The sequence below is a fragment of the Bubalus kerabau genome, chromosome 17 (genome assembly GCF_029407905.1).
Source record: "Bubalus kerabau isolate K-KA32 ecotype Philippines breed swamp buffalo chromosome 17, PCC_UOA_SB_1v2, whole genome shotgun sequence".
Classification (NCBI taxonomy): domain Eukaryota; kingdom Metazoa; phylum Chordata; class Mammalia; order Artiodactyla; family Bovidae; genus Bubalus; species Bubalus kerabau.
Genome location: NC_073640.1, coordinates 19,797,510 through 19,823,414, shown reverse-complemented (window position 1 = coordinate 19,823,414; position 25,905 = coordinate 19,797,510). Strand labels below are relative to the sequence as shown.

At 39.9% G+C, this 25,905-nt stretch overlaps 1 protein-coding gene across 1 annotated transcript in view; it reads right to left on the bottom strand.

Moving 5' to 3' along the window:
• Nucleotides 1-25,626, bottom strand: part of LONP2 (lon peptidase 2, peroxisomal) — an 88,038-nt gene extending 62,412 nt beyond the window's left edge. Inside the window, exons 1-7 of the mRNA XM_055553129.1 lie at nucleotides 25,287-25,626; nucleotides 16,389-16,623; nucleotides 14,350-14,481; nucleotides 12,860-12,982; nucleotides 11,202-11,365; nucleotides 8,434-8,528; nucleotides 2,394-2,652 (exon numbers count right to left, since the gene is read on the bottom strand). Coding sequence (XP_055409104.1) covers nucleotides 2,394-2,652; nucleotides 8,434-8,528; nucleotides 11,202-11,365; nucleotides 12,860-12,982; nucleotides 14,350-14,481; nucleotides 16,389-16,623; nucleotides 25,287-25,519 — 1,241 coding nt within the window. The 5' untranslated portion in view covers nucleotides 25,520-25,626. The remainder of the gene's footprint in view (nucleotides 1-2,393; nucleotides 2,653-8,433; nucleotides 8,529-11,201; nucleotides 11,366-12,859; nucleotides 12,983-14,349; nucleotides 14,482-16,388; nucleotides 16,624-25,286) is intronic.
• Nucleotides 25,627-25,905: the final 279 nt, after the last annotated feature.

Here is a 25,905-nt window from a genome sequence, read left to right as displayed (position 1 = left end):
GTTCTCTTCACAGTCACACACACAAAAGTATACTCACTTGAAAAAAGAAAACAAATTTTCTACCGATCAGTTTCAGTAAAGATTTAAAACAGGGATCTGTTTAAACCCAACAATGCTCATAATAAGTGGTGAGGATTATGACCTTATATATTGCCTACCAACCAGATTTCCCAGGTGGCGCTAGTGGTAAAGAACCCGCTTGCCAATGCGCAAGACGTGTAAGACGTGCAGGTTTGATCCCTGCATCGGGAAGATCACAATCCCTGGGTCCTGAAGGGCGTGGCAACCCACTTCAGTATTCTTGCCTGGAGCAGCCCATGGACAGAGGAGCCTGGCGGGCTACAGTCCACAGAGTTGCAAAGAGTTGGACACGACTGAAGCGACTCAGCACACATGTATGCACCAACAGGCATCGTAAGGATACATTTTCCACAATTCTGCCACACAAATTACATAATGTTCCAAACAGGATATTTTAGGTACAATTTAAGAATCAGATTGAATTTTATGAAAAGTCATACTGAAGCTTATAAATCTAAACATGTCCTCCTGAGAACTGAGAATTAAAATAACGAAAGGTAATTTTTATTGAATGTTCAGTGTGTGCTGGGCACCAAGCCTTACTAAATAATCAACACGAATGTAGGAAGAAATAAGGACAAATACCTACATGTCATGTGCCCAAGACATTAATCTCACATAACAATAATTCCACAAACTCACGCTCTAAATTTCATCAAATACTCACACAATAATGTGCCACAGATAAAAGGAAGAAATAAATGAAGACAACTCAGAGTGCAGGAATCAAGTCTCTTGCATGGAGAACAGCTCCCTAAAGCCCTGTACGTAAAACCTGAAGACTCGGGCCACAGATGTAGCTTCTCTAGGACTGGCCCACGGTGCCCACTTCTTTACAAAAGCGAACTGCAGCCTCCAGTGGCACATAAGAGCATAAGAAACTCTAGGCAACAAAAACGTGATTGGAAATTGCCACAAAGACCAACCCCGACCGATTCCTTGACCTAATCTGCAGTCCTGATTGCTTGTTTATGAAAATCTTGAAATGATTTTTCTTCACTGCATAAGAATTGTAAATAAGCAAGTAAAAGAGAATAAAAAGAACCACAGTTTCCCACCCCTGCTTAAGGATCCCACAAATAAGGCAAATGAAAAATAAGGTGTCATGAAAGCATCATATTCTTTTTTCTCCCACAATTCAAGTTTAAACCATATTCATCAAGCTGTAAACATGCATTTAAGTTACCCTTGGCTACTGCTAATTGCTCAATGCTTGCACTGGCAGGCCTGCCAAAGCCCCTACCTATAATCTGCAATGCTTTTGCAATTTCAAGATCAAGGCTATGATCTTGAGGACAGAGTTTATCTTGAGTTTAATTACTTTCTATTCCAAGTTACATGCCCTCTTTTAAAAAAAAATTGTTTTAATTCAGATATAACTGACATATTACCTTATATTAGTAGTATGTCAACATCATATGCTTTTAAGTATACAGCATCATATTTTTTTAAGCAGTCATAATTTCTACATTCTTAAATGTTCTACATTTTTAAATGTACTTTAACACATACACCATAGGTATGTCTTCTCACAACCTGAAGCTATGAAACAGAGGTTCATGCTTTCCCAAAGCATCTTCCAATCTGAGCCACAGAGAATAAAACAATGAACATAACATGAAAATCTCACTCTAATAATGTCAGATTAATCAGAGACACAATTCTAATAGTTTAATGTATTTTTATGGAAAGGGTGTCAAAAATGCAAGGATAAGGCTTAATTATTTTTTCATAACATGAAAATCTCACTCTAATAATGTCAGATTAATCAGAGACACAATTCTAATAGTTTAATGTATTTTTATGGAAAGGGTGTCAAAAATGCAAGGATAAGGCTTAGTTATTTTTTCTCCTTATTACTCATTTTCATACTACAAACCAGCCTCCTTGAAAGAAAGTTTAAACTGCAAACATAATAAATTTGTTATCAAAGATTTCTTACCTCCTCCTATTTGCCTGCTATTTGCACTTACTTCTTAAACTCTAAAAAGTTATAGGTCATTATTTATGAAATGTTATAGGGCCAAAATGAATATAAAGATATAATATTTAATAATAACTGATTTATAATTGCATTATAATGAGATTCCAGGAAAGCTGAGGCATAGACTCCCCATCCACCATCACGAAGACATCAAGGTTAGTTTGGGTATACCTTGACGGCAGAGGCAAGTAAGTACCATAAATGTCCTTTGCAATCAAGGTATCACAGAGAGCCACTTTAAGGAAAAGATCTATATTATGCATTGACTTATGAGGGGTCTCTAGAAAAGGGAGGAGAATCAGAGATTAAAGTGAGAGAGGTCCTCTACCTGTGTCCTCGAATGTCAGACTGATCACACACGCCTCCAAGCGCAATCCTGTGGAACTCTCGGCCCAGGGTCTTGGCCACCGATCTTCCCACACTTGTTTTACCAACCCCAGGAGGGCCAACAAAGCACAGAATGGGGCCCTTCAGGTTGTTTTTCAGCTGCCTCACAGCCAAGTATTCCAGCACTCTTTTCTTCAATTTTTCCATGGCATAATGATCATTATCCAGCAGAACTCGGGCTGCTCGAATGTCCAGACGATCTGTCAAGTAACCCAACAGAAACAATCTGAGCACATGGAGCTGTTCAACAGAAGAACTCCTTTTCAGACTGGCAAGAGCCAGAATAGCTTTTTGAAAAAAGAGGTGATAACAACAGGCTTGGTTTCTTCTAAATGAGTCTTCAGAGAGACCTGGACTTGGTTTTCTTGCTTAAGTATTTATAGAAATAATAGATATTACACAATTAAAAACTCAAGGAGTTAATACTCATTCCATTTGGAATGATTTTCTATATACATGTTATTTCTATGGAGACAAGTAGAATATTTCTACATATTCAATTTGTGTTTGTATTTGTTCTTTTTAAGTGGTTTTTTTCTTATTATTATGTTAGTTATATATGCTCATGCCAGGAAATCTGATGACACTAATAAAAAAGGATGAAAATACTCACCGGTAATCTCATTTCCCCACAGAGAGAATCACTACCTTCACTTCAGTGCACATATTCCACATTCTGTGTGTATGTGTGTGTGTGTGTGTACGTGCACACACACTTATATACCTATTTTTCAAACTAAGATTATACGAGGTCTTCAAATTTCGGAAAAGTAAGTTTTTTCCACTTAAATAATATGGACATCTTTCAGTGTCAAATGTATTCTTCAGTAGCAGTTTAGTGGCTACATAATATTCCATTATTTAACTATCTATTCCCTATTGCTGAGCATTTAGGTTACCTACAAATCTTGACAGCTATAAAGTATGCGTCACTGTGCATCTCTGTAACTAAATCTCCACATACCTCTGAAATTACTTCCTTTAGCTAATCTTCTAAAACAGAAGAGCTGGGTCAAAAAAAAATTAAGACATGAAGAACTAAGTTCTATCTATTAAAATCTCACCAGAAATGTATGAATTAGGCCCTGTTTCCAGAGCCAAGCTTTCATCAGGTTTACTGGTGCTTTAGGATCTAAAATAATCACAGATTAAATAATAGGTCAAGCCAAAATGAATTTATCAGCTGGGTGGTAGCCAGAGGATAATCCACAACCACAAAACTGACAGTGAAAAGAAAATGGGAGAGAGAAAAACACAGAAGTCCACTCTTTCACTCAGTTATTTGGAACATGCTATGCATTTTCCTATAAGGAAAAAAAAAAATGGCCTGGTTCTCAAGCTAGTCTGGTTCTTAAGCTAGTCTACAAAAATTCAGCTAAGCAATAATGTATGTAAATTAATCACAATACTACTGAATTAGTCAGAGTCCTGGCTGAGTGATTTGGAAAGGGAAGAAAAAAATTTCTTCCCCCTCCCTGGCTTCAGAAGCCAACCAATGAATATATGAATAAATGAAACAAAGTCTCCTATTTCATGATGCTAATCCTGACACCAAAACCTACTACAGTAAAGAAAAAACCCACTTCAGACCAGTTCCACTTTGCATAGCTCTAATTATTCAAATGCTGGTAAATCAAATCTATTCAAAGAGTAATCTACAGAGTCCCAGTGGGATTTCAGTTATGCAAAGATGATTCAATACTTAGTTATCAATATATTTATATCATGTCTAAGGGCATGACTTTCCAAGAAAATGTCATTTTGTATCTGAAAAGGAATTTGTTATAATGCAACATGCACTTCTGATGAACATTTAGTAAATATAGTAACTAGCTGGGCTGGATGAAGCACAAGCTGGAATCAAGATTGCCAGGAGAAATATCAATAACCTCAGATATGCAGATGACACCACCCTAATGGCAAAAAGCAATGAGGAACTAAGAGCCTCTTGATGAAGGTGAAAGAGGAGAGTGAAAAAGCTGGCTTAAAATTCAACATTAAAAAAACTAAGATCATGGCATCTGGTCCCATCACTTCATGGCATATAGACGGGGAAAAAGTAGAAACCGTGACAGACTTTATTTTCTTTGGCTCCAAAATCACTGCAGACGCTGACTATAGGCACGAAATTAAAAGACACTTGCTCCTTGGAAGAAAAGCTATGATGAACCTAGATAGCGTATTACAAAGCAGAGACATCACTTCGCAAATAAAGGTCTGTATAGTCAAAGCTATGGTTTCTCCAGTAGCCATTTACAGATGTGAGAGTTGGACCATAAAGAAGGCTGAGCATTCAAGAGGGAGGGAAGATATGTATACCTATGGCTGATTCATGCTGATATTTGGCAGAAACCAACACAATTCTGTAAAGCAACTATCCTTCAATTAAAAAATACATACATTAAAAAAAAAAAAAAGGCCAAGAGCCGAAGAATTGATGCTTTTTAACTGAGGTGCTGCAGAAGACTCTTCAGAGTCCCTTGAACAGCAAGGAGATCAAACTAGTCAGTCCTAAAGGAAATCAACCCTGAATATTCATTGAAAGGACTGATGCTGAAGCTGAAACTCCAATACTTTGGCCACCTGATGCGAAAAGCTGACTCACTGGAAAATATTCTGATGCTGGGAAAAATTGAGGGCAGGAAGAAAAGGGGCGACAGAGGATGAGATGGTTGGATGGCATCACCAACTCAACGGACATGAGTTTGAGCAAGCTCCGGGAGATAGTGAAGGACAGGGAAGCCTGGCATGCTGCAATCCATGGGGTCACAAAGAACTAGACAGGACTGAGCAACTGCACCACAACAACAAAACTAAGAACAGAATCTATGTACTTTAGACAATAAATGAAAACACTGAAGGAATTTCTTCTAATATGCCAAGTAAAGATAATTTTAAGTCAATTCTTTCAAACTTTTAAGGAAAGAAAATTTTCATGCTACTTATTGTTGTGTTATCTTTTCTATACAGGATGCATCTTTTCTGATTATTCTTTTTAATTTCTCAAAATGTATGCTTCCTACTATGAATAAAACTTACAGTTAAACATAAAAAATGTAAAACTTACTTCAACATTTATTTCTCTGTTTACAATTAGAAGATTGAAATGGTATCTACTGACTCCCTCCATTCAAGAAGGAAAATCAACAAACTTATTTCCTCCAACTCACTCCTCTTTGCTTGGGTAACTGTCTCTACTTAGGTAAGCTTCTCTTTTTGAGGAGTATGAAAGACATTTTTCACGGTTTTATGATTTTACTTGTAACAAGTATTTAGGCCTAAAGTACTAGTTTAGAAGCTCAACATGACTACTTTTACACCACAAATTATCCACCTTCAGTTCTCCACTGAGATGGTGAACAATGAGAAGTGTTTTTGTGATGGGTGCATGAGTGCCGTGCATCTCTAATGCTGACAGGCGTCCAACAAAAACTCTGAGTTGTAAAAAAAAAAAAAGCAGCTCTGCTTTGTTTTTACATTTTCTTGGTTATTTCAGTAAAGAATGGGAGCTAGCACTCTGCATTCAAGTAAACATTTTGCCTTCAATTCTCTACAAGAGACATTGTATGAACCTGACAAACATTCCTAGCTAGTCATTAATTTCACTTTACAAACAGGACCAGTGTGGGAGGGGAGGAAGCTGAGGGCAACTTACTAGGTTACTAACAGCAAACAGTAAAACCTGCAATTTTGTATCTTCAGGTCATTATACTGTATGCACCCTGCATGTCTCATAAGTCATTAGTTAAGATAAATTCTAGAGCACAGAAAAACATCACCAAGAGAACACCAACATTTCAAAACAAGACCCTTGGTGTCACCAAGTTATCTAGATGTGTTTCACATCATGCGCTAGCCCTACTGTCAAAATAGAAAACAGGGCTGGGAAATTATCATGACTCCATTAATGATACAAATACCTGTCCAAAACACACCAAAATGTAAGGCGTTTCATCTCGTGCAGATGAAGTGAACGCTCTGAAACTGCACTGTCATTCTCCCCCAGGTCTACACTAACCATGCACAGCGCCTGCTCCAGTCTCACAGAACGGGGCCACCGCGCTTCCAAGCAGGCGCGGTACAGCCAGGAGCTAGAAGACCATCTGAACCAAAATGGGATTTCCTAATAGCCCCGCTAGATCCAGACGGGCATCAGAGCTCAAACTGGTCAGGGGATAGCCAGGGGCTAATTCAATGGGAACGCGTGCTCCCCTGCAGGCATCTTACTATGGCATTTCCAGAAAATTTTGAATTAAGAATTAAACCAAGAAATTCAGCTTCAGTTTATTTCATAAAACATCATCAACTGGAAGGCAATAGACTGTCATGAATGTAAACATGAAGTCAATTAAGAGATAAATTTAGCAACATAGCTTTATATACAGTTGTTCAAAACCTGAAAACAACCCAAATGGCCAACAACTGTTAAATGAATAAACCAATTACTGATAGATGCAGTAACATGGATGAGCTTTAAAGTAATTATGCTAAGTGAAAGAATAAAAAAAAAGGAGCACATATTAAATCATTCCATTTATATAAAATTTTAGCCATACACATTAATAAATCCGCTAAGTGAGTCTATGAAAAAAACTAATTAAAATAGGGTTGTTTTAACTTTAATACTGCCCTAGCCTAGTTAATATAACATAAATATGCTTCATTCTAGGCCCTCTTTGAGACAAAAATGCTTTTTTTGAATTCTCGATACCAGAGAGTATGCTCCTCTGTAGATTAACGGAAAAGTATTTTTTAAGAAAAACATTTTTTAATATTAAAAATTCAGCATTCTGAAATCTAGTATGTATGGCATACCTTATATGGGGCATAAACATGTGTTTTGGGACTAACACTTCTCAAAATTTCTAGCACTGCTTTAAATGTAAGAGTTGTACTAGCCAGGAAAATATATCTGATCAATTCGCAAGATTCAACAATTCTTACACCAAAATTAGTTCAGAGAATCAACCCACTGCTGAACTTAATAAACCTTGTACGTAAATTTAACGAGAGAGTCCAATAACAGAAACAAATGCAAATAAAATGATTCTGAAAATTCTGAAAGACAACTGAGTATATTTCTTACCCCAAGAGAAAGTACATAACAAATACATAAAAAAAAAAAAAAAACCGGTATAAAATCCTCCTGGTAGATAAAAAAAACTTTACTCAAAGATAGGAGCGATAAAAAGAAATTAAACTCTTTAAATAGTTTCAGTGGGAAAAATACAAACTTTCAATGGTAAAACTGTTTTACTGCTATCCTGTCGTTATACATAATTATTTCCTTTAGAAAACAAAAGATTTGCTGTCTCTAGCACTTATTTGGAGAAGGCAATGGCACCCCACTCCAGTACTCTTACCTGGAAAATCCCATGGATGGAGGACCCTGGTGGGCCGCAGTCCATGGGGTTGCTAAGAGTCGGACACGACTCAGCGACTTCACTTTCACTTTCCACTTTCATGCATTGGAGAAGGAAATGGCAACCCACTCCAGTGTTCTTGCCTGGAGAATCCCAGGGACGGGGGAGCCTGGTGGGCTGCCGCCTATGGGGTCGCACAGAGTCGGACACGACTGAAGCGACTTAGCAGCAGCAGCAGCAGTACTTATTTGGCACCTATTGCCAACTACCTCAAAACTGTTTTGTTTTCCTATGCTCCTGGCAAAGAGTACATAAATACAAAGCTTATTGTCTGATTGACTACTGGTATCGAGAAACACATATTTACCAATTACAGAAAATCCTACCTTCTCCAGAATTAGGCAAAAGGCACTTTTACGCAGCACCCTCTTTTCCTTTACGCCACACCCTCTTTTCCTTTACTTTCTAAAACCTATGACACAAGTTCAGTCTCTAAATAGTTTACATCATGAACTACTATAACAGAAAGATAATCAATGGGAAATATTTCACCAGAATTTGCTCGAGCTTCCTGAGAGGCAATTAGACTGCAAGAAAAGGTGTTATTTGTGTACTCACCAGTTGTACTTTTGTTCCAGGGAAGCTCCACCATAAGTTCTAAATAATTTCTAGTCAGAGCATATTCTGGCATTGACTGAGGCATTTTTTTGAGCCTGTGGGGAAAGAATACACAGCAAACCTTTCAGGAACACAGAAAAATTCTGTGAAACAGAAAACCAAGCATATGTCCCTTTCTTGGTCAAATGTATCACACATTTTTGGCTAAACAAATCTGAAAATGTTTTTATTAGGCTGGTGCTAATGTAACTGTTAGCTTCCGTAACTTAGCTAAAGTAACTGGGGCTTCCCTTGTGGCTCAGACAGTAGAGAATCTGCCTGCAATGCAGGAGATCCCTGGGTAGGGAAGATCCCCTGGAGAAGGGAATGGCTACTCACTCCAGTTTTCTTGCCCGGAGAATTCCATGGACAAAGGATCCTGGCAGGCTACAGTCCATGGGGTCACAAAGAGTTGGACAAGACTGACAAATTTCACTTTCACTTTTCAACATAACTGTGGTTTTTGCATTGTTGAACTCTGCCATTTGATATTGGAATATATTCTTAATAAATGTGGTTATGCTATACATCATTTTAATGTGCATTTCTATGTTTTTTGCTAATGACTTATTACTTGCTGTTTATTTTAGACTGGGGAAATGATGTTAGACAAAAACCAAATTCTATGATATTCTTCTTCAGGTTCAAAATGGGTTTTAAAGCAGCAGAGACAAGTCACAACATCAATAACGCATATGGCTCAGAAACTGCTTAATGAATGTACAGTGCAGCAGTGGTTCAAGAAATTTTGCAAAGGAGATGAGAGCTGTGAAGATGAGGAGTGTAATGACTAGCTATGGGAAGGTGATAATGACCAATTAAGAGCAATCATTGAAGCTGATCCTCTTACAACTACATAAGAAGTTGCCGAAGAAGAACTCGACGTCAGCCATTCTATGGTCATTTAGCATTTGAATGAAATTGGAAAGGTAAAAAAGCTTGATAAGCAGATGCCTTCTGAGCTGACTGCAAATCAAAAAACTCATAGTTTTGAAACACGCAACAACTTCAAACCATTTCTCAGTAAGATTGTGATGTGCGATGAAAAGTGGATTTTAGATGACAACCAGCGATGACCAGCTCAGTAGTTGGACTGAGAAGCTTCAAAGCACTTTCCAAAGCCAAACTTGTACCAAAAAAAGGTCAGTCACTGTCTGGTGGTCTGTTGCACGTCTGATCCACTACCGCTTTCTGAGTCCTGGCAAAACCACTGCATCTGAGAAGTATGCTCAGTACATCGATGAGATGCACTGAAAACTGCAATGCCTGCAGCTGGCGCTGGTCACAGAATGGGCCCAATTCTTCTCCACAATGAGGCCCAACCACACAGTGCACAACCAACGCTTCCAAAGTTGAACCAATTGGGCTACAAAGTTTTGCCTCATCTGCCATATTCACCTGACCTCTCACCAACCGACTACCACTTCTTCAAGCATCTCAACAACTTTTTGCAGGGAAAATGCTTCCAACAACCATCAAGAGGCTGAAAATGCTTTCCAAGAGTTCACTGAATCCCAAAGCACAGAGTTTAGTGCTACAGGAATAAGCAAACTTATTTCTCATTGGCAAAAATGTGTTGATTGTAATGGCTCCTATTTTGATTAATAAAGATGTGTTCCAAGACTACTATTACTTTTGCATCAACCTAATAAAAATCTAGGTAATAAAAAGATTATTTTGTTTTAAACAGATACTTGCAAACTAGCGCTCTGATCCTATCCTTGAAATATGTAAGGCCTTATCAATATCTGTATCTCACAGGAAGAGTCTCAAGTCGATTACCCAGTGATTTACTTAGGTGCCTAATCATGTATAATATGATAATTACATATTGTCTTGTATCAGAGAGAAAGCTCATCAGATATTTAATTAAAATAATGCAACTTTCATAATATATGCAGTGCTTAATAAAGTGTTCTGTACATAATAGATGTTCTGCATTTGTTAACTAATGTCAGAGTCACTGTAAAATATCTCAATGACATTTACTTATATTCTTAACTGTGCATCTCAGAAGTCAAATCTTTAGTTCCTGAGCATACATTTAGGTTGATTACAATCCACTCATTAAAAAAAAGCAATACAGTCAGAATGTTATAAGTATGGAAAGGAAAAAATGGCTTTAACCCTGAGATTATCCAGAAAATGTGATCAACTCATGTACCCTATTCTGTCAGCAAGGTTCCCCTGTACTTTATCTTGAACGAAGGCAAAACTGATTGTCCCTGCCTCCTAAAGTTAATCTAAGGACGAAAACGGTGATGTGCAAAGAACACAATAACTGCATAAACATTATTTCTAAGTAAAGTATGGCCTTAAGACTATGAAAAGGCAGTGGCAATAGTGACTGTGCCTGACAGCATACAGTAGATGGAAAAGTTACATCACTTGGTATATTCAGCACTCAAGAAAAAGAAAATGCTCAACATGGTGTTGGTTCAGGAGTATTAAGAATCAGATTCTGATGGAGGAATAAAGAAGAGAAAGCACTTCACAGGAAAGCCATAAACATAAGAAATATAAGCAATAAAGAGATAACAGTGGAAAGGTGAGATGAATAGAGTGGTCCGTGACTATACTAAACATAAGGGAAAGGAGAAAGATAAAAGACTATGAAACAAGAGATCAGCTTTGTAACACAAAGTAGCAGATTCACTTCCATGAGCAACAGTTTTTAACGTTAATAAGCAAATGAAAATCCTAATGAACGAACAGCTTCTACAACCTACCTTTTTATCTCTTTGACACAGACTTTGTGGGCCTGTTCCGGCATGCTGGATGTCCGTATCTTTTTCTCCAGCATGACAATGTCATCGTTATCTTCATCCTCATCCTCGTCCGCGAGAGCACCTGGGACGTGTGTAATCCTTCTCATAGGGCGTATTGCGATGACCTACAAGATAAAGCAGGAGTGAAAAACTGCATGCCCAAGTAAACTGGGGACGAAGCACCGAGCTGCAGGAGACATTTTTAGGGGTAGAGTCTAAATCTTTAGGAACTGAAGTTCAGAATGATGAGGAGGCACATGAACATATGGAGGGAGCAGAATTTAAAAAGCAGATGAAGATGAGATGGACGTGTTTCTTCCATACATGCTAACACTACCAGCATGAGAAGAAAAAATTCAAGAAATTGGCTACTAGTAATGATGAAAACATCTAAGAATTGTCTCTTCTTGGGCTACTACTGCAGCCACTATTTTCTTGATATACTTAATGACTACTCATCATTTCGCAACTGAATAAATTTCATTTTCTCCCTACAATACAAAGTTTCTCTTTAACATCATTAACCTTTCCGCTACTGCCTCTATTCTCTTCATCCGTAACAAGCAAAAAAGTCTTCCGCCTTTCAAAATGTTTTAACTTATCTATGGTTTTTTCCAATTAATTATACACTATTTATTTCCCTTGTAATGTTCTGCTTTTCCAACAAGAGGCACTAATCACCACTTCCCCTTCCTTGCTGGTTACTTAATAATTTGCACTTTGTACTTTGACTTTTGTCTCTAGTGTGCTGAAACTGTTCCCTGAAAGCCAACAACAGTCTCCTCTGCCAAGTCAACGGTCTTATTTAAGCTCTCCTTCTCCGTGACTCTCTACCATGTTTTAAAAACCACCTACTGTTTTGAAATTCTCAACTCATTAATATCATGAATCAACTCTAGCTGTTCCTGAAGCAAAATGATATACTGGCATTTAACTTAAAGGCCTTAGAATTTATTTAACTTATGAAATTACCTATTTAATACAGTCAAATATAAAAGTTAAAAACATAAAACAGCAAAAATATAATTTTATAAAAACAGAAATATTAAACTAACAGTTTGTACAAACGAAAATTGAAACATTTATAAGTTAAAACAAAGAAGTCAAGTCAAAAACTTAAAACAGTACAAAATAATTTTTAAAAAGCCAAAGTATGGCACAACACATTCAGTCAGTCCTTTTAGGAAATAATTTTGTGGTATGTTCTTAATAAATACTGTATGCAGTGGGAAAAAAAAATCATACTCAAAGACAGTCGTCGTGGTTATTTGTTAATTTTTAATATATTGAAAACATCACACACTGGCAGAAAAAGAAATGGCTTAGTAAACTATCCCTCTCAATGATTATCAAAACAAAACATGAGAAAATGTCTACACGCTTAAAGGAAAAAAAAAAGATCCAAACATGGAGAAGGGGCAGAGGGAAACAAACTAGAATTCAAAATTTTATCAGTAACTTGGGTGAAACAGACAACGAATTTGTTTCTTCTTTGTTCCTTTCTTTATTCCAATTTTTTTCTTAAAAAAAAAAAAAAAGAAAGAAAGAAAACAACTGAACCTTACATCACACAAAAACAACTAAAGAACCTAAAGAAATGGATTAAAAGGAGGATTTACCCGCTTATCATCATCTTGCTTGTGTTTTCTGGTTTTCTGAAGCAATTTCAGGCCTTCGATTTGCCTGACAAGCAGCGGTATGGTCATCTTGAACCGTTCCTCCAGACTCACAGCATCTAAAATCTGAAACGTTACAGCATCTCTTCTCAGAAATACATGCTCCAGAAATAAGGCAGTCAAGACTCATGACTTAAACTGCTAAGTAAAAAAGATAACACCTCTCAATATTCACAGCTACACTATGGCTAACACAACCAAATTATCAGCAAGGTCATCTGACATAAATACCAGAATCCTAAAACAAAGATAAGAATAACAGTATCTTGAGTTTCTATTTAAAAGATGAAGCCAAGATATTGTTCCAAGGGCAAGAACAAAACACATTTTATGTCAACTCATTCCCGGGAATTATCCTCTGAAAGCCCAGATGTGTCTACGTAGTAGGTCTAAACAAATTATAGGTTCAAAAAAATTTAACATTTTACATACACAAGAGTCTAGGAACATTTTAACCAACCTCCAAGAATGATCTGAGTGAGTAACGCTCTCTGGTTCCTCAGTAAAATGCCCTTGCTAAGCCCAAGCTAGGTCAGTCGGTAGAACTCCTGCCTTCTCTGCTCCTACCAGCTAAACCGAATTCTTGTGTTTAAACACAACCTATCTGCATTAGTCGCATTGGCTAGTATAATAGTTAGACTTAAGCATTAAATAAACTGATGAAATAAGGAAGGTAGTTTAATGTTCTCAGAAGATTCAATAAAACAGATCGCTTAAAAATACTACAAAAATAAGTGTACAGGAAAACTTTTATAGTTTGGAGAAAGTGAAGTCGCTCAGTCATGTCCGACTCTTCGCAATCCCATGGACTGTAGCCTACCAGGCTCCTCCATCCATGGGATGGATTGTCCAGGCAAGAGTACTGGAGTGGGTTGCCATTTCCTTCTCCAATAGTTTGGAGAAAAGACATTCAAATCTAAGAATCCACATTTGGATTATTTTTCAAGTGTCTTTTAAACTCGTTTCACTTTAAACAAATAGAAGTTGAAAACCATAAAAAAAAGTCATAGATAACACATCATAGCTGTGGTTTCTGTAAGAAACACGAAGAAGTCTAACAATGCAGACTTATTATATACAAGGGAAAGGTCACAGCTCCACATTTTTAAAAAGTCATTCTCACTTAAACTTTTTCCTAAGTTAACAAACTACTAGTACTGATAATGCAAAGGCAAGAACTGTCTGGGTACACAAAAATGTAAAGCAATCACTTTAAAGTCAATTTAAGTGTATATGTATCTTAACTACTTCTGTGGGTCTCCAGTATCTCTTACCTGAAAGTCAAAACTTATTACCTATATTTGGCAAAACTAATACAATTTTGTAAAGTTTAAAAATAAAATAAAATTAAAAAAAAAACAAAAAACAACTTACTACCTAGATCTGAATAAGAAGTGACAAAGCAGTGTGGCATTCCGGAGGGGAACACTGACCTGGAGCTTCTCTTTGTTGCTTGTTCGGATAATTGATGTCAGAATGTCTGGTAGAGCTTCCCTTGGAAGACTGTCTAAAAGACGTCTCAATTTAGCAACTGCAGGGACAGACATATCCAACATTTCAACCAACTACAAAGGGAGAAAAAAAAGTCCTTCTTAATAAAATTGGGCATTATTTGTGAATTTAAAAAATCAAATTGTCATACAGGTTTAAGTTTGGGTCACAAAGAAAGTCCTTGCTTCCGAACAATCATTGATTATTAGGGTCCAGGCATTTTTACAGGACTCAAAGGAAAAGAGAAGTACAGTTAAAATGTCAATTGGAATGAAAAGCCAAAATGGCTCAAAAGTGGGTAATAATAATGTTTATAAAAGGTTTTGTAAATCAGTGATTTTAGTATTTTATTTAAAAAAAGTAAAATTTATAGAAAAGTTACAGTAATATAAAGAAACTCCTTCCCCTAATAAACTCCCCCTAAATTCATCAGCGGTTAACACTTTGCCACATCTGCTTTCTCTCTCCCCTACTCTACACACACACACACAACACACAAATATTGCTAAACATGTCAGAATAAACTGCAGACATCATGACCTTGTTCTTAAGAATAAGGATACGTATTCTCTTACAGAGTGTAATTATCAAATTCTGGAAATTTAACATGGCTGATTATGTTAACCAGTCAGTAGGTGAAATACTGTTTTTTAGTAGAACACAGGATTAGTTAAAATCTGAGCACTGACTGAATGATTTAAAAAAAAAAAAAAAAACAAGTTCCAGGGTATAGTCTGGAGTTAAGACAGATCAAGCTCCAGGCAAGCTTTCGGTAACTGGGATATTCAGTGGGGCTGTTGATTAAGTTCCCCTTGCCTTTTGCACAATGGTGGTGTAACTGAGGAGATGTTATAAAAATTTCTTGAATGTTATTATAAAATCTTAACATATTTAAAACTTTTTGTTGATTTAAAGTGGGGAGAAGTAAAGTATAAAGAAAGAAGCTATGATGCTATGTCCAAGAGAGGAACTGAGACTCAGGGATGATCACTCAGGAAAAGGAAGATAAATTCTACTTTCCCCTTAATCGCCTTCATTCCTAAATAGCATATTCACTTACTCTGGTTCTCAAACTGAAGCTTCTCTCTTCAAGTAGGTTTTTCCTTTCAGTCCTGAGAGCGGTTGTAGTTCAAAATTCTCTATGTTCTTGTTGTTCACCACACTAGAAATGTGTCCCTTCAAATGCCACATCAAGTACAAACACCACAGGCTATGAACCCCTGCCCTACACACTTTCAACAGTCACTAGAGTTTATAATCAAGGCCTTTAGACACTGCCTGTCCCACACAGTTCCAGCTTAGTCACTGGGTTACATCAATAGAACACTTAAGACTACATTTTGTAATATACTTCAGTAAGATCTGAAGTGACTAAAAGCATATAAGCATATGCTTTGGGGGTGAAGGGAGAAGCTTTCTGCTCAATCGAGAATTAAAACTCAAAAAAAACCTCAAACCTAGAATTAAGGAGTCCAATGTTTAATGTACACCTAATGTGTGCATTAAATGTTTAATGTACACCTAATGTATGCATCCCTCCCAGAATTCTAGAGGATCGAGGTTTCAACCACATGTGAAACCACGGACTTAATCTTCCACACCAGCCACAGTGTGATCCTGACTTCTGAACCAACGTGACATATAGTGTGATGCCTAGATCTTCTAGTGACAAACAGCTTCTGTTCAATATTTTAACATTTAAGATTATTTAGGTTTAATAACTATCTGGTTTGGAGACACTGAAAGTTACAAGGAAAGCTCCAGAAACACTCTTTGGAAAAATTTTAGAAAGGGTTGGCTAGCATGTCCTAGAAAAACTGAGATACAAGCCCAGACAAAAGCAATCTGAAATCAATATATCACTAAATCTTCTAAGCACATACTGCCTGAACACTTCACCACTCAATAAATTTATCACGTCTTATGGTAACAAAGAAACCAAAGAAAAGAGAGTTTTAAGGAAACACTAAAAGCAACTCACTTGTACCGCATATTTGTAAAACTGTTCGGATAGCTCTCCGAGCTCCTCCCTAGTCTTACAGGTATTAGGGAACTCCTCCAGCCGGTCCAACTGTTCCACCTCGGCAACAGGATAGGGCTTCTCTTTCACAACCTGTATGATCTGGAAGCGGCACAGGCCTGTTATCAGCAAAGTATAGTGGGGCTTGGGCCAGTTACTGCCCACAACCTGGACTGCCAGCGCAGCTGTCCCAATCCTGAAAAACACACAGAACGTCAGCATTACAAATGCTCAGTATGGCAGGGCAGAAACGCACCTCAAAAGGGTTGCCTTTTCTGAGAAATTCATTAAAAAACAAAGAAGATCTAAAGTGCAAATGAATTACTTCTCTATTTAATGTAGCATCCGGTGCACTGTCTGTTGGGCTTTCCTGGTGGCTCAGTGGTCAAGAATCCGCCTACCAATGAGGGGGGCTTCCCTTGTGGCTCAGCTTGTAAAGATTCTGCCTGCAACGTGGGAGACCTGGGTTCGATCCCTGGGTTGGGAAGATCCCCTGGAGAAGGGAAAGGCTACCCACTCTGGTATTCTGGCCTGGAGAATTCCATAGACTGTATAGTCCATGGGGTCACAAAGAGTCAGACATAACTGAGCGACTTTCACTTCTTTTCACCAATGAGGGAGATCTGGGTTCAATCCTTGGGTCTAGAAGATCCACTGAAAAAGGAAATGGCAACCCACTCCAGTATTCTTGCCTGGGAAATCCCATGGACAGAGGAGCCTGGCAGGACGACAGTACATGGGGTCGCAAAAAGTCAGACACGACTAAACAGTAACAACAGCATGGTCTGTTAAGTCCCTACCACCTGCTATGGGGCCATCTCATTCTAATTAGATGCTTTAAGAATTAGGTAGAAATTTCTAAGCATTTGGATTATTTAAACATAAAAACGTAAAAGCTGTTGAGATTTACATAGTTTAAATTAATTTTGCCAGCTGGGAATGAGGTAATCTTTCACCAGAATATATACTAGCATTATGGAGTCCCAAAGAGTTGGACACTATTGAGCGCGTGTGCACACACACACACACACACACACACACTCTAAGTAGATTTAAATACAAACAGTATGAAGTAAACCAACCTAAGTAATCCCTGTTCCAACCAGTTTTTCTACTAACACCAAATCAGGTTTTTTATATAATCAATCTATAAAACTGCCATCAAATCTGGGAATTAACATGTATGCCCTTGAATTCTGAATTTCTAAATGTGGGGCTAAATATCAGAGGCCACACTTATTCGTGGTCTGAGGAGACTTAGTCAAAGACCTAGACCTCAGGAAAGTGTAAACCTAGTTAGTTCTAAGTGGTAATCACCACACCTAACACTTGATACAAAGTTACAAGCCTCAGCCTTACAAAGTCATTTAAGCCTGAGCTCCTTATCATTCAATTCTGACCAAGTTGCATAAAAACGAATCCATAGGAAGGAAGCCTCATCCAAACCAAGCTGCAGTAATACAAAACAGAAAGATCAAGATTCAGAGGTGACTTCCAGATGCCATCTACACCTAGATTTTCTCCCCTGAGCCACAGGCTAGGTTGTAACTTCAGAAAAGAAACTAAAACCAAAGTGATCAGCGCTTTCAACACTGGACAGTGGTGACACAGGAATATTAAACTCACTCATCTCAAACATACTGATGGCATAGACAATGTGCGTACACTTTAGTGAGCTCGCTCACTTCCAGCTGCAGTTCATTCTTGACTCCTTCCTTATAAATGATGCATTCTGTATATAACCTGTAACCTTTGGCTTCCCACCGCCACTCCACTCAGTTTATTCTGAGTTATGCATATATTTCCTTACCGTCCTTGCAGGCATACCACGTGGACAGGGGATAAAACTTGATTTTAATAATAAGTGAAACCAAAAAATCAGGAAAATAATTTGGTGGGGAGAAAAAAACATCACGTACTTCAAAAACCTGATTTTGTGTTGCAGCTGCTTTTCTTCAGTCACTAATCAAATGGTAGGGTCTATCTCCCACTCGCTGAAAACCTGCCTAACTCCCTGAGCAAGTTAGCTGGACCTAGAGACTAATGAAGACTGTAGTTCACCGCAGACGACAACCAAAGCTTGTGTAATGCACAATGTTTACAGTTCTATTTATAAGAAAACTGACAGATAAGAAACTGGATTCCTGGCCTCAGAGGTTAACAGACTAGAAACTAAAGAGAAACCAGAGGGAGATAAGACAAATCCAAACCTGCAGATTAGAAAATAAATTTAATTATTTGGGCTATGTCACTGATTAAGTGGAAGTGAAGTCGCTCAGTCGTGTCCGACTCTTTGCGACCCCATGGACTGTAGCCTACCAGGCTCCTCTGTCCATGGGATTTTCCAGGCAAGAGTACTGGAGTGGGGTGCCATTCCCTTCTCCAGGGGATCTTCCTGACCCAGGGATTGAACCTGTGTCTCCAGCATTGTAGACAGACGCTTTACCGTCTGAGCCACCAGAATCAAATGTCACTGATTAAAGGTGACACTAAAAATGAGTCTTCTCACAAAGCAAATAGAAGTTTTGCTAACTGTCAAAGGAGATGTTCCAAACAGTAAAGTGATTAAGTGGAAAAAATATACAGGGGTTTTCAATGTAATTATTTCTTAATTTAAATCACTTGTAGTTGACAACAGACCTAAAAAAAAAAAAAAAAAAAAAAAAAGGGTACATGAATGCACCCTTTTTAAAGAAGAAACATGATGTGCGAAATAATTAGATGGCTAGAAACAGACTATTCAGTGAAAGACGTTTGAGGTAAAAGCTCTGGGAAGAAAGATAACATTTATATTATTTATTTTTAAGATTTTTTTTTTAATGTGGACCATTTTTAAAGTCTTTATTGAATTTGTTACAATATTGCTTCTGTTGTTTATGTTCCAGTTTTTTCTGGCCAGGAGGCATGTGAACTTAGCTCCTGACCAGAGATCCAACCGGATTCCCCTCTAGGCACTGGAAGGCGAAGTCTTAACCACCTGACTTCCAGGTAGGCCCCTAATGCTATTTTAGACAAGCTGTATTGTATGTTGGGCTCTAGGTTTTACATATAAAAATAGGTATTAAGTAAACAAAATGTTCAATTAATACTTTCCTTCTAACTACGATCGAACTATGACACATGGGGTTTATATCAACTTGGTCATCTTTCTAAAAAATCTAGTTCTTCTATTACTATGAGCTTTATTGCTGTTTAGATGCAAAGTTAGTTAAGTCACTCAGTCGTGTCCCACTCTTTGTGACCCCGTGGACTATAGCCCACAAGGCTCCTCTGTCCATGGGATTCTCCAGTCAAGAATACTGGAATGGGTTGCCATTTCCTTCTCCAGGGGATCTTCCCAACCCAGGGATCAAACTCAGGTCTCCCGCATTAGAGGAAGACACTCATGCCCACCTCTTTTGCGACCCCATGAACTATAGCCTGCCAGGCTCCTCTGCCCATGAGATTTCCCAGGCAAAAATGCTGGAATGGGTTGCCATTTCCTTCTCCAGGGAGTCTTCTGGACCCAGGGACTGAGCCCACCTCTGTGGCATCGGCAGGTGGATTCTTTACCACTGAGCCACCTGGGAAGCCCAAGCACTTTATTTGTTGTTGGTCAGTCGCCAAGTTGTGTCCAGCTCTTTGTGACCACATGGACTGCAGCACACCAGCTTTCCCTGTTCTTCATCATCTCCCAGAATTTGCTCAAACTCATGTCCACTAAGTTGGTGATGCTGTCTAGATATCTCATCTTCAGCAGCCCCTTTCTCCTGCCTTCGACCTTTCCTGACATCAGGATCTTTTTCAGTGAGTTGTTTCTTTGCATCAGGTGGCCAAAGTATGGGAGTCTCAGCTTCAGCATCAGTCCTTCCAATGAATATTCAGGGTTAATTTCCTTTAGGATTGACTGATTTGATCTCCTTGTTGTCCAAGAGTCTCAAGAATCTTCTCCAGCACCACAATGAAAAAGCATCAGTTCTTTGGTACTCAGCCTTCTTTATGGTCCAACTCTTACATCTGTAATGACTACTGGAAAAAAACAGAGCTTCGACTATACAGACCTTTGTTAACAAAGTGATGTCTCTTCTTTGTAATATGCTGTCTAGGTTTGTCACAGCTTTCCTTCCAAGTAGCGTCTTTTAATTTCATGGCTGTAGTCACCGTCTGCAGTGATTTTTGGAGCCCAAGAAAATGAAATTTGTTGCTGTTCCACTTTATCCCCTTCTGTTTGTTAGGAAGTGATAGGACCAGATGCCAAGATCTTCATTTTTTTAATGCTGAGTTTTAAGCCAGCCTTTTCACTGTCCTCTATCACCCTTAAGAGGCCTTTTAGTTCCTCTTTGCCTTCTGCCATTAGAGTGGTATCATCTACATATCTGAAGTTGTTGATATTTCCCCTGGCAATCTTGATTCCAGCTTGTGAGTCATCCAGCCCAACATTTTACATGATGTACTCTGCACAGAAAGTAAATATGCAGGGTGACAATAGACAGGCTCGAGGCACTTCTTACCCAATTTGGAAACAAGTCCATTGTTTGATGTCCGGTTTTGTTATTTCTTGACCTGCATATAGGTTTCTCAGGAACAAGTAAGGTGGTCTGATACTCCGATCTCTTTAAGAATTTATCACAGTTTGTTGTGATCCACACAGTCAAAGGCTTTAGCATAATCAATAAAGCAGTAGATGTTTTTCTGAATGGATGTTAGTGATCTGATCTCTGGTTCCTCTGCCTTTTCTAAGCCCAGCTTGTACACCTGAAAGTTCTCAGTTCACATAATACTAAAGCCTAGCTTGAAGGATTTTGAGCATAACCTTGCTAGAATATGAAGACAAGGATGGCTGTGGTCTATTTGCCAATCACTTGCTTTTTTCTTCTCTTTCACTTTTTTTTTTTTTAACTTAATTTATTTGTTCAGGCCTAAAAGTTGGCTTAAAACTCAACATTCAGAAAATGAAGATCATGGCATCTGGTCCCATCACTTCATGGGAAATAGATGGGGAAACAGTGGAAACAGTGTCAGACTTTATTTTTTTGGGCTCCAAAATCACTGTAGATGGTGACTGCAGCCATGAAATTAAAAGACGCTTACTCCTTGGAAGAAAAGTTATGACCAACCTAGATAGCATATTGAAAAGCAGAGACATTACTTTGCCAACAAATGTCCATCTAGTCAAGGCTATAGTTTTTCCAGTGGTCATGTATGGATGTGAGAGTTGGACTGTGAAGAAAGCTGAGCACCAAAGAACTGATGCTTTTGAACTGTGGTGTTGGAGAAGACTCTTGCGAGTCCATTGGACTGCAAGGAGATCCAACCAGTCCATTCTGAAGGAGATCAGGCCTGGGATTTCTTTGGAAGGAATGATGCTAAAGCTGAAACTCCAGTACTTTGGCCACTTCATGCAAAGAGTTGACTCACTGGAAAAGACTCTGATGCTGGGAGGGATTGGGGGCAGGAGGAGAAGGGGACAACAGAGGCTGAGATGGCTGGATGGCATCACTGACTTGGATGTGAGTCTGGGTGAACTCCAGGAGTTGGTGATAGACAGGGAGGCCTGGCGTGCTGCGATTCAGGGGGTCGCAAAGAGTTCAACACGATTGAGCGAATGCACTGAACTTGGCTTGTGGGATCTTACTTCTCCAACCAGAGATTGAATCTTGGGCTTCCCTTATGGCTCAGCTGGTCAAGAATCTGCCTGCAATGCGGGAGACCTGGGTTCAATCCCTGGGTTGGGAAGATCCCCTGGAGAAGGGAAAGGCTACCCACTCCAGTATTCTGGCCTAGAGAATTCCATGAACTGTATGGTCCTTGGGGTCACGAAGAGTCGGACACGACTAAGTGACTTTCACGTCACTTCATTTCACTTCAGAGATGAAGTATCCCAAAATGAAGAGGGACTGAGCAATCAGTACTATGAAGAAAGGAAGGCAGGTATGCTGAAGACTGGAAGACTGGGAGAAGATTGCAGGGCCATCTCGAAATGTCTGAAGACACTGTGCAGGGAATGTTAAATAACTGTCCATTTTCATTAAGAAAACAATGAGCTTCTGAGGAGTCACTAAAAAGACAGTCCAATGAAGCAGGGTGGCCTGCGGTGGCATGAGAGCCAAGTTTCATACTGGGGCTAATCAAAAGTAGGCAACATGCCTACACATCAACATGCAGAAAAGGGACTGTACTGTTCAACATGGTTGAGGAAGTGGTTCAGCTAAGTCAACATCTGACCCTGGCACTTTAGGATAAAGAGTCTGGGGAATCAAATGATCACCGCTGTTCCTTGAAGACTGAGGCACCATCACCTGGATGGTCTAAAGGCAACAAGAGACAGGAGCAAAGCCCTTGCTGTGCCTCTGGGGTCTGACTACAATCTGAAACAGCAGGTAACTGGGGAAGGGCAGATTTGCGCATTGAAACAGAACAATGTTGTAAGTAACTCAATACTTGTAATATTAAAGCTCTTTTAATTTTTAAAATAAGAGCATTTAAGGCTCAATTGGGAAAAAGACACTGGAACCTAATATTAAGGAACACAGTCTACATAGATTTTTCAAGTAGCAAATAATATTTCTAGGATAACGAGATGGTCTGGTGGGTCTCTGTAATGCTGAAATTCCATGAAGAATTTTCAGTGTCGGTTTTCTAACTTAAATGATTAAACTTTAGCATTGCCACTCATTTAAAACAAAAGCCACAATAAGAACAGCAAGAACCACGTTACACCTCATCTGATTATTAGTGGATAACTTCCAAGGCGGATAATTCAGACAGAATCATACCAACAAATAGTCACTCAAAACTGAAACACAACTAACTCTACTTTCAAAATTCACAGTGTATCCATGAGTAATCAAAAATATCTTAGCATGAGCACACTTGCCTCAACTAGCAATTAAGGACCTGTGCACAGAAAGCAAAAAATTATGGGACTATACAGAGGCTTACGGAGTGGGGTCATGTGTAGGAAAACCAGAATCCAACACAGTTTATCACAGTTTACGGAAACTTGAAATCTGTCAGGGGACTTCCCTGGTGGCCCAGGGTTCAAGACTCTGCCCTTCCAAAACAGGGAGCGTGGGTTTGATCCCTGGTCAGGGAACTAAGATCCCACATGCGGCCAATAAATACATAAATAAATAGAACTGTGCGAAAGCAAATCTCTGTTTTTAAAAAGGTATCCAATTTTACTCAAGCAAAGCAGATCAGATGGAAACCAAAATTTTTCCATGCTTGAGAAAAGGCAAGGCTTAAGGTGGACCAACAAAGGATTGCTATGTTTTTGTTCTGTTTTGTTTTAGGAGGGGAGGGGAGCTGAGGGGAGGGGAACCACATCTCTGAGAATTTGAGTAAAGCCATGGTCTCCTTTAAAAAATGTATATAATGAAAAGAATTTGGACAAAAACAAGACATTCCTAACCCTCTCAAAATCCATTAAGAGTTAAGTACACCTAATTTTAAAAGAGGTAACTGTAGATGAAAGAGGAAGGGCTCTAAACCTTAAACATCTCAAGAAGAGTTAAGGACAGGAGGCAAGGGCTTGGGAGGCTTGGTGATAACAGCATCTGTTGAGAGCATAGTATTACCAGCACTGTCCAGTAGAAATATAATGCCAACCACCTATGTAATTTTAGTAGCCACATTAGAAAGAAGAAAGAGATGAAATGCTAATATTTTACTTAACTCCTAATATCCAAAAATACTACCATTTCAACACTTAATCTCTATAAAATTAATCAACAAAACACTTCATACTAAATTTTCAAAATTTAGTGTGTAGTGTACACTTAAAGTACATTTGGGATGACCAACCATCATGGTTTGTCCGAACCAAGGGGTTTCCTGGGACACAAAAGTTTCAGTGCTAAAACCAGGACAGTCCCTGGCAACCCGGACAACTGGTCATTCTAGGATCTCAATTTGGACAAGCCACATTTCAAGCTATGCAGCTACCCACGGACAGTACTAGACCGTGTAAGCATTTATCCAGGCCAGCACAAAAAAGACCACATGTGTGATCTCACTTTTTCATCACACACCTAAGAGGCAGATGCTGTTAGTTTCCAAATTACAAATGAAGAAAGAAATAAGCACAGGTTCCATCTGTCACCCAAAGTCACACAACTAGGGTCACGGTGTAGGGGAATCGGTGAGCTTGAGGTGTAGGCGGTGAGCTTGGGGTGTAGGCGGTGAGCTTGGGGTGTAGGCGGTGAGCTTGGGGTGTAGGCGGTGAGCTTGGGGTGTAGGTGGTGAGCTTGGGGTGTAGGCGGTGAGCTTGGGCTGTAGATGGTGTAGCTTGGGGCCTAAGAGATGTTGAGATATGAGAATAGAAGGGGAGACAAGGGAAAACATGAACAGGGAAGGCCCTTTGGGAAGGAAAACAGAACCGAGGGGACGAGAGAAGGCGGGGGTTGGAGGGTGGGGAATAGACAGGGAGTGTGGAAGAACAGATGGCTTCCTCAATAAAGAAACGGTGCAATATAGGCTGGGACGGGGGGGGGGGGTGGGGGGGAGAAAACGTGACGGAGCAAGTATCTCAGTCAAGAGGACAAAAGAACTGGGAAGGAAGGAACAGAAAGAAGAAGGGGGTAGGGACAAGGAAGAAAGGAAAGAAAAGAGCCGGGCGGGGAAGGTTAGGCGCACGCTTAGGAGCCTGAAGATCCGGGGGGCGGGAGGGAAATTCACAACAGATGGTGAGCAGCTAACTGTGCAGTTTTCACGACTCCGTGGGTCAAATCATTTAACGGTCACGAGGCACTCCTGTCACCGCCTGTCTGGCACGGGAGTCGTCTGAAGAGGCGGGGGCCCCCTGCGCCCCGCGCCCCGAGGCCGGGCCGGTCCCGGAAGGAGGCCGCGCCGCCGCCGCCGCCGGGCCGTCCGGCCTACCTGTGCAGCGGCGGCAGGTCCTGCGCGTCGCTGGCCGGGTCGGGCGTGTTGGGGATGACGCCCAAGATGGTGCTCTGCAGCGACGTGCCCTTGAGCAGGCGGCTCCGCACCAGCTGCAGGTTGCGGGCCGAGTCCACGCTGGTGCGCATGGTGGAGCCGGGCAGCAACACGCCCTCGTGCGTGAGCAGCAGCGGGAGGCGGCTGGGGATCTGGATAGGGCTCACGGACGACATGGCGACACCCCTCCGTGCAGGGAGAGCCCCCAAGAGCCCGACGCCCGGCTTCGCGCGGCCTCCTCGGCGGCGACCCAGGTTCTGACTCGGGCGCGCTGCCGCTTCCGGTCCCACGCGCCCGCTCACCCGCCCCCAGCCTCCGCCGCCGCCGCCCGGCGCCGTACACACGCGAAGAGAAGCGCACTCCGCCCGCCAATGACCCCCGCCTCCCCGCCCTCTGTTTTCTCTGGAGTTTCATTAATAGCTGAGCTGTGTGCCCACCAATGGTCCGTGTGAATATTATCCACTTGAAATGTTTGTACCTTTCTATTCGAATTGATTTTAGATGTACAAAAATATACTAGGGAGTTTCCATGTACCTTTCACCCAGCTTCCCGTGTAACCAT